The sequence below is a fragment of the Lathyrus oleraceus genome, chromosome 3 (genome assembly GCF_024323335.1).
Source record: "Lathyrus oleraceus cultivar Zhongwan6 chromosome 3, CAAS_Psat_ZW6_1.0, whole genome shotgun sequence".
NCBI classification, from domain to species: domain Eukaryota; kingdom Viridiplantae; phylum Streptophyta; class Magnoliopsida; order Fabales; family Fabaceae; genus Lathyrus; species Lathyrus oleraceus.
In genome coordinates this window covers 480,960,129-480,969,495 of record NC_066581.1, presented here as the reverse complement: position 1 = coordinate 480,969,495, position 9,367 = coordinate 480,960,129, and the positions used below count along the sequence as shown (strand labels likewise).

Here is a 9,367-nt window from a genome sequence, read left to right as displayed (position 1 = left end):
AGTGATCATATCCCTCTCTTCAACCCCCATATAGTAAATGGTTTTCATACATTATGCCACAAGAGATGTCTTTGTCAATGAGAAATCTTGAAACGTGAAAGTTGGTTGTGGTCCTTGTGATAATTAAGAGGAATATTTCATTGGGAATTCCTCGTATCTTCTGATGTACTTAAATCTTATAATGGATCGTTCAATGCTCTCTCTTGAGGAAAGTTCCATTTTCTAATTAACGAACATCATTTTAGCTTTTTTCTCTTCACGATTCCCTTAGATTGCATCTTTTATGTTTGGAAGCCTTTTGTTATGGATACAATAAAGTTATAACCTCCCAAGATATGGAAGCTATAAATGGTCATTTTCACTTCCTATTGCTTTCCTCTTTGTTGTTTTCTCTTACTTGGCTAGTGCCTTCAAATTATTTTTTTATCTTCTTGGGCAGTGTGCCACCCCAGCGGAGAAACAATTTCTATTCGGGGATTCGCTCTGTCAGATAACTTTCCATGTTTAATCCATATGTCTCTTGTGGTCCCACACTTTATGTGTCTTCATTTATATATTTACTAAGTCTTCCTTTATTGTTAACATCTTATATTGCTTAGGTTAGATGGATACATTCATCAGCCCCATGTCAATGGCTTTTGTGAAACCAGCAAAATGTTGACGTATTAATTTGCATTCTCCTTCCTAATATGGGGGGTATTTCACCACGGCTTCCTTAAACTCGGTATAAGGACATTCTTGCAAGATTCTCTCTCTAGTCAAGTTCAACGATATTCTGAGAAACTAGACATGTATCATTTGTGTCTTTCTTTATCTTTGTCCTCGTGACACTTGTTGTCTATTTTCCTTCCACCTGAGTGTTTCCAGATGCCTTATTCCTCTCAACATCTCTGGCTAGCAACTTCTAATCATAGTTGATGTAGGTTTGGGCTCGAGTGAGGAGATCACTCATGTTCCCTAGTTCTTTCAATCCTAACTTTTCTCTAAACATGAAGTCTTACCTTAATCCTTTTTTTCTAAAATCTAGCACTTCGTCTTGTTATAGGCTCCTTCTACTTCCACAACCACTTCTACGAAGCTACCAATATATTCTCAAAACATTTATTTCTTCCTTCGGCGAATATCGTTGAGCATGACTATCGTCTTCACATGATGCATGGGAACTGTAAACTATGAAGTAAACTCATCACATAATTTCCTCCAAGAGATGATGGTGTTGTATTCTAAGGCCTTGAACCATGTTATGGCATCTCTTTTTTAGGTTATAGCAAAGGTTTGCATTTCATAACACTTTTGGCTTGGTGATAGTCAAGTATGGTATCCATGTGCTCAATATGTTCATTGGGATCTCCAGTCCCGTCGTATGTCTTCAACTTTGGGGGGTTTTCAAAGACTTCGGGATATGGCAATCAACGGTGTGCTTGGTAAACAGGTTCCTTTGATGGCGTGAAGAGACACGGTCAACAAAATCATGCTCATGTCCCTTAAGAGAATAGTGGGAGGAAGATCTCCTAGGACGATTATGGTAGTGTATGGTTGTTGTCCACGTCCCTAGAATAACATGAAGGAAGCTTGGAGAAAGTGATAATTGAGGAGGATAAATGTGATGTTAGGAATTATGATGTTGGAAACAATTATAACTTTTAACAGTTTTGATAGTTGTTGAAGGTTAATATTGCGATGAAGGAAGTGAGATATGAAGAGGAGAGATGTGATGTTGGAATTAAGGCATCAAATGTGACTCTTGAACATTCGATTGATGAGTTATGATCATGTGCAGTTGAGGAATTTCCATTAAAGCCTATAGATCCTTGTGCTGTGGAGGTTCTTCGTTGACTCGAGTGATAATTGGTGAAACCCTGTCTTAAAGGATGTGAATCGTTAATTGGACATTAATAGCAGCATTATGATTATGAGTTGGCTTCAAACCGTCTATCAGAGAAGATATCATTAAAGCTTTTTACAAAGCGATTATGATTATCATACGGTAACAATAAAAGGTTGTGGATCTGAAATGACGGAGATCGAAGAAATCTAATGGCAATTTCGCGAGAATCAGAAGACGATTTCCACATACAATGTTATTATTCCGTACTGGAGCATAAATAGATGTGAGTTTGAAAATGATTACAACGACAAAGCTTCTGGTACAATGTTTATGGTCTTCGGTGATCAAAGAAATGGTACATGCAAGAGTTTAACAATCCAACGTTCAAATCACTATCTGAAAGAGGTGGAATTATTGCAAGTTTAAATGTAAAGGATTCCTAGATGTGACTCAGAGTCACGTTTATATAGAGGAAATAGTTAAAATTATTTCCAGTTGATTCAACATGGAGTGCTAACAACGGTTGGATATGATCAACGATTTAGATGAAAGAGAAGGTTATGCTCCTACAAATTCATCAATATATGGAACACCCCTTATTAAATTGAGCCTAGAAATTATGTCAATTTTAATGAAAATTTATCAAACCTAAAACATATGATTTATTAATTAGTAATAAATAATTAACAATAATGTAATTAATTAATGACTTGAAGAAAATTCTCCCACCATATGATTTATTTCTAGATGATGATGATCTACTAAATCAAATGAAGCAATATCAATGTTACTTCCTTTCCAAATAAATTCATTAGTCAAAACAAAAATCATGGAAGAAAATTAAAACATGAACAATAAAAGTCATAATTAAAATTTAACAAACATGAAGCATTATATGAAACTTTCACACATGGAATCATTGTCCCTCCTAAATTGTCAGCTAGTAAGACAACAACAAGTGTCAACTTGAGTTATGGGAGAGAAATCTTCCCTCTCTACATGAAAGATTTTACACAAATAATTACCATTATAATAAATTTATTCTATAATATAAAATTATTTTTAACGAGTATTTAAATGAGATGATAAGAAATCTCTTTCAACTTAATTGCTTTTTTTTTTAAATTTGAATCTAATTATAAATACGTTTAACAGAACTCGTGAATTCGAACTCAGTCTTATACTCGTAGCATCGGTTAAATTTATATAGAATTTTGTTTTTATGATTGATGTAATGACATATATTGACATGTCATTTTCCGTTTCTTTCAGATCCCATGTGAGTCTCTCTTGAAGGACGAGACCCTCCAACCATAAGCCAGACAAGTTGATTGTTCACACACTCTCTCTCTCACTTCAATTCTATAGTTATATTCTTGCTCATGGTTTTTTAGCACCACCACAAAGTGGTTTTCATTGAGAGAATTTTTCTCTTTTCAATGGTGTTTTAGAAAATGTTGCTATTATCTTTGAAGGCAATGAAGAGACAAATCCATAAGGAGGTGCCTAATCTCTTGTGGGGTTAAAGGCTAAAGCTAAAAAGTTTCAAGCTTATGATTTGCAAGGGTTGCTTTCAAGAGAGAAAAAAGGAGCTTTTTTTGGATGGTCCCTGGTGTTTTTGAGAAGCTTTTACAATTTGCTCACAAGGTGTTTGTTATTATGTCTAAGAGGTATTGGTTTACATTGAAATTGAATTTTAGTCAAAGGAATATCCAGATTTGCATGTTTGAGTTCAAAATCTTTGCATAAGGGTTTGGATTAAGTCAATTACCCAAGTAAGCATTTTTTTCATTTTCCAATTTTCTTGTATTCCATTGCTCTATTTGACATGACTAGATTAGATGTTAATCATTTTGGCCAATGAACATCATTGGAGGTCAAGAAAGTTGTGTTTTAACTCTTTGATTTTTACCGAAAGGGCGACTGACCAACCTGGTAATCCGGAGTTCGGCTGAGAAGTATGTACCGTCGTTAGATTCAAATTTTGATTTTTAAGTTTGATTTGAGAACAAAGATGAAATCTTTGAGTAGTGTAGGACTTGGTCTTAGTATTGTTTTTGGTTGTCTTTTATTGGCTTTAGTAGCTGAAGTTTACTACTTGTTATGGTGGAAGAAAAAGATAATCCATAGAGAGATTGAAAATGATTATGGAAATGGAAACCCTTTGAAAGAGCTTTTCTATATGTTTTGTTGGAAAAGGCCATCATCATCAAGTTCTATGAGACACACAGGTTTTACTCCACCGGAGCTTTGTTCTTCAATGAGAACGAATGACAATTTTGTCCATGACCCTCAAGTACAAACTAGCAAAGAGTTTCTATTCAAGCCCTACGGCGAAGATTCCGTCGAAGCTGAATACATGATGCAACATCATCTTCACGACGACGGCGTTTTAGGTCATCCGAGAATTTTATTCACAATAGTCGAAGAATCAAAAGAAGATTTGGAATCAGAAGATAGTAAATCTAGATGTGAAAACAAAAGTGGAAAGGATTCAAGAAGCTTAGGCGATTTGTTAGATGTTGAAACACCATATTTGACTCCTATTTCATCTCCACATTTTTTCACTCCTACTTTCACTCCTAACGTCAATGTTAGTCCCTATAATCAACACGGATTCAACCCTCTTTTCGAATCAACAACCGATGCAGAGTTCAATAGATTAAAGTCGTCACCTCCTCCGAAATTCAAGTTCTTACAAGAAGCCGAAGAGAAGCTTCGAAGAAAAATGCAAGATAACAACAACAACAACAACAACAAGGGTTTTAACGGAAACGAAGTTGATGATTCTCTCATTACAATCGTTGTTGACAAGAGTTACGAAAGAGAGGTTAATCATAATCATCAATCTCATCTACAACAGTACCATTCAAGCACATCACAGGTACTTCCCCTAGCCTCTTGACACATTCATCTCTCAACCGAATTTGAATCTCCTACCACTGTTGCACGGTGCTGTAGTCGTAGAGAGGATTAGATTTAGAGAGGGAAAATTTCAGCTAACACCGGAGTTCTGTCGATTAATTAAGAGTCTGTTTAATTGTTTTTCTTCCTTAGTTAATCTTCCTAATTACATTGTGAACAATTCCACTTTTTTTTTAAGTTTGGAATTTGTTTTTTAATGCAGCTATAGTTAAATCTGCCAAATGATGTACTCAAATGTTTCAAAAAAAATGGAACAATGAATGTTTATTAAAACTTCCATGCTTTCCAATATTTTTGCTTCATTTTACTGGTGAATCTGACATGACAGTATCATAAATGATAAAAAAAATTAGTGATGAGAAAAATGGCCCTACTCTTGTATGTATATGTCTGAAGGACATTGAAGTGTATTTATTATTTCATTTTCTTCTTCTTACATAGCTGTGAATGAGACATATTTTGAATCAACTTTGTCTAATGTCATGTTCTGTTTCAAAATTGTAATTCGTCGCATCAAAATTGAACAGTCTAGATTCACAATAATGTGAACAGTAGCATGGAGACATATCTTGAATCAACAAGTTGACATGACATTGTCTCATGTTATGTTTTTCTTTGGCTTCTTTGTGTGACCTGGATTTCCTGCTGAGGTGATTATCTCTCATAGTCAACATAATTTCAAACATTTTTTATTTGACGGCTCATTCTGAATTGACAAAATGATGTGCAATTAAAATTGTACATGTGAAATCATTAGACCAAAATAAACAATAATTGCACATGTTGTGTCAATACAAAATTAAATAAACTCAATCAATTTCCTTTTATGTTGTTATGTTTTAGCCTCTAAATTTGCAGTGTAAACCAATTTTTGCACTGTTATCAGAAGTCTGTCACCAGTAGAATGTTTTGACGTGATCAGGGTTGAATTTCTTATTTAAACTCTAATATTTGAATCATAAGCCAAAAATACTTAAATTTAAATGCAAAAAAAGATTTATTTAATGCACAATTAATTACAATTGAATGAAGATATGATTTTAATGCAAAACAAAGCTTAAGGCTTAAAAAAATATTTTAATGCCTATTGAACAATAATGATGCTAATGAAAAATATGCAAATGAAAATTTTGATAAAGATGAAATTTGAAGGAGATGAAAATTTCAAAGTTATGCCCATGATATATTAAGATATGTTATGCACATATCATGCGATCAGATTACCACACATGGCAGATAAAAGATCACAGATACACAGTATATCAAACATGGAATTAATCATGATAAATCTGGCATACTACAAGATGATTAAACATATGAAACATGGAATTAATTATGATAAATCCGGAATACTACAAGATGATTAAACATATCAAATATGGAATTAATCATGAAAAATCCAGCATACTACAAGATAATTAAAGAAAGAGGGAGGAACGACCATACCAATTATGATGATCTAGAATCTAACCCGTTGCACAAGTAAGATTGGTAATTAATATATATAGCAAAATAAAAATAAAAAATAATTAAAATTATGCTAAGATACATCTTTCTTTACTTGTTTTCAGGGTCTTCCAATAACATACATTTGTCTTGATTGAAATTCTCAGACACTCTTTAACTAGACATCAATAAAATGAAATAGGCACACATTCTAAATTTCTTTACCTGTGACTTGCCATTCAAACACTGATTAACTACTCCACGACTTGAACTAATTCTTCTCCAAACTTAGATAAACGACTCAATATTGACAGTGATTCAGCCCACTCAAAAATTGTTTCTTTGTATCTTGTTATATGTTTGTAGACCAATTAACGAACACACCAATTTCTTCTTCTTTCGAAGAATCTTCATTGTAACTATCTTCATCTTTATTTTACGATGTCTTTGGAAGAAGAGGTCTTTAGAGAAATGATTCTTGTCTTTTTAATAACCCTTTTCTTTTTTTTTCTAATTAGCTTCAGAATTTTTAAGCTTCATATCTAAAGTTTTTAGCAATATGGATAAATGGGCATTCTTAGATAAAGTCAATTTAAATTTCTAACTTGATGATTATATAATTTTTTAACATAATTATGTTAGATTGCTTCACATATCTCAAAATTATTTAATTAATTAATATCAAGTAAACATGTTATCTCATCAATCATATCGGTTCCGCTTTTGAGTATGGAAGTTTTATTGAACACGCCCCCTCAAATTGTTCTAGCCCATATCTTCAACCTTTGAAGTCGCAACCTAATCAAATGACCAACTCTATGGCCAATTATTAGGGAAGAATATGGGAATCAAATAGTCTAGAATATGAAGGGTTTGAATAAGCAATTCTTAAAAACATTTTCATTGAAAATTAGAGTTTTACAAAAAAAAATGTGCATATTACATACGGAAGTGAAAGATAGTAGTGGTTTTGTAAAACATGCGATTGAATGAATATCACATTTAATTTAAATTATCCAAAATCAACATAGCTGAGAATAATGAAGTTGTTTTAACAAGAAATTCAACAATTATCATGATTCAACTCACTGTACAAATTGAATTTGATTAATTGACTGATCAATCCATCAACAAAAGTTTATACAATTATAATCACTAGAAGGAATCTCAAAGTGACTAGATCAATCACAAACCTACACTTATATAATAAATCATTAGAAGCAGATAAAGTGTTTCAATATGAAATCTAAGAAGGTGATAAAGAACTTAAACATGCAAACTATGCAACAAAAAAAGTAAATAAATAGTGTTCTTGCTAAACACTATTTGGAGAAACTTCCCTGAAGCTAGCCAGGTGAAGCCACAATTGTCCTATTTTGTTAGGAAGTATTATTTGTCCTTCTTCCTTATGGAAAAGTCTCCTTTTATACTCATTCATTCATCAATGGCTCTTAAAGAGATGCCTCTTCATATCCCTCGTTAAAGTGACCCTGGGTAACGTCTGTCGTCTTCCATAATTATCAAATAATGCATCCTTCCTCAGTTTCTATAACTCTCATGCAATCATGGAGATGTTTCGTAACTGTTCTCTGTGACTGTTCATGTTGCCTCCTAGCACCTTTCAAGAGATCGGATCCGACCTGCTCCTCTGTCAGAATTACTAAGAAGCCAGAACTAACTTGTATTGGTTTTGTAGTAACCTTTACCCTGACCGGATTCCACCTTACTATGTTTATGATTTTCGACTTGCTTGTTCCTTTTTACTCGGCCTACAAAAGCTTGGTCTTCAGGAATTTCAGGACGTGCATAAGCCCCTTGATCACGAGGTCCAGTCGGATCAAAGTGTTTGGACAAAAAAATCTGGAAATTCCTTCTGCCTTAAGCCAATCACTTATTTGGTGAGTTACCATTTGACAACATTTATAATGATTCTTTTTTCTCTCCTTATCATGATGGCTTTTTTATGGGTATCCTAACTTGTCATCATTATGATTTCTCGATACAACTTCTTGCCCGTTGTAAACTTATTTCTAATAAAAGGACTCTTTTATTCCTTTGTTTGTTCACCAAAGCTAGTGATCTTTCCTTTCCCACGCATGTTTAAGCCCATCAGTGGATCCCTTTTTAGTATGCTAATATTATTTTGTTATCCAATGTCTTATGTTTTTCATTGGTATGTTTTAGATGTTGGTCTTTAATGCGTACTAGTTTACTCCTTTTTTAACAACTTGATCACTTGCCTTTAATAATTTAGACTTTGTGATGATTTGATCAATTTAGCAACTCATTAGAAGTTCCTCGGACCTTTAATTTGATCATTTATGTTTAATAACCCGGCAGGGAAGTTTATGATCAATTTTGCTAAATCAGATGATTTGTCATCACAATTTGGCCATAGATCTATATTTATCTAGACGATTATTTAGGTCATAACCTGGCTAAAGATTTTATGACTTGGCCAGAGGTTTATAATTTACTTAGCCGATTTCTTTAAGGTCAGAGATTTTATTAACTTAAATCGTCCAGAGATTTCTCATTTACATGGCCGATTACTTAAGGTATAGGATATTAACTTAACCTAGCCAGAGGTTTCTTATTTACTTAACCGATTTCTTTAAGTTCAAAGGTTTTATTAATACAACCCGGCCAGAGATTTCTCATTTACATGGCCGATTACTTAGGTTAGAGGTTTTAGTAACTTAACCCGGCCAGAGGTTTCTCATTTACTTGGCTGATTTATTTAAGGTCATAGGTTTTATTAACTTAACCCGGCCAGAGGTTTCTCATTTACATGGTCGGTTACTTAGGTTAGAGGTTTTATTAACTTAACTCGGTCAGAGGTTTCTCATTTATTTAGCCGGTTTCTTTAAGGTCGGAGGTTTTATTAACTAAACCCGCTCTTCATCGCAATTGGGACGAGCTTAGCTTTTCTATAAAAGTGACGCATAATCATATGAGTTAACGGTGCCTCATTAAAAACCATTACCCTTGCAAGGGAAAAGAGTGCTACCCACAATTTTTATTCAAATAATATCATTACATAATGTTTAACTGTAATAAAACCTAAGGTTGGAAACATTCCAAGCCTTCGGCATTTCTAATTCTTATAAGTTCTTAAGCTTTATCGAGAGAGTTTCCCAAGAATCCCCCCATCCTATGTTCCCCATG

General features: G+C 33.6%; 1 protein-coding gene across 1 annotated transcript; it reads left to right on the top strand.

Moving 5' to 3' along the window:
- Window positions 1-2,974: 2,974 nt before the first annotated feature.
- On the top strand, window positions 2,975-5,030 carry LOC127128263 (uncharacterized). Its single transcript, XM_051057504.1, has one exon. The coding sequence runs from the start codon at window positions 3,843-3,845 to the stop codon at window positions 4,731-4,733; it is 891 nt and encodes a 296-aa protein (XP_050913461.1). The 5' UTR covers window positions 2,975-3,842; the 3' UTR covers window positions 4,734-5,030.
- The last annotated feature ends 4,337 nt before the right edge of the window (window positions 5,031-9,367 follow it).

Excerpts from the sequence above, each read along its gene's own strand:
- LOC127128263 (XM_051057504.1), top strand. The coding sequence starts at position 3,843 with ATGAAATCTTTGAGTAGTGTAGGACTTGGTCTTAGTATTGTTTTTGGT.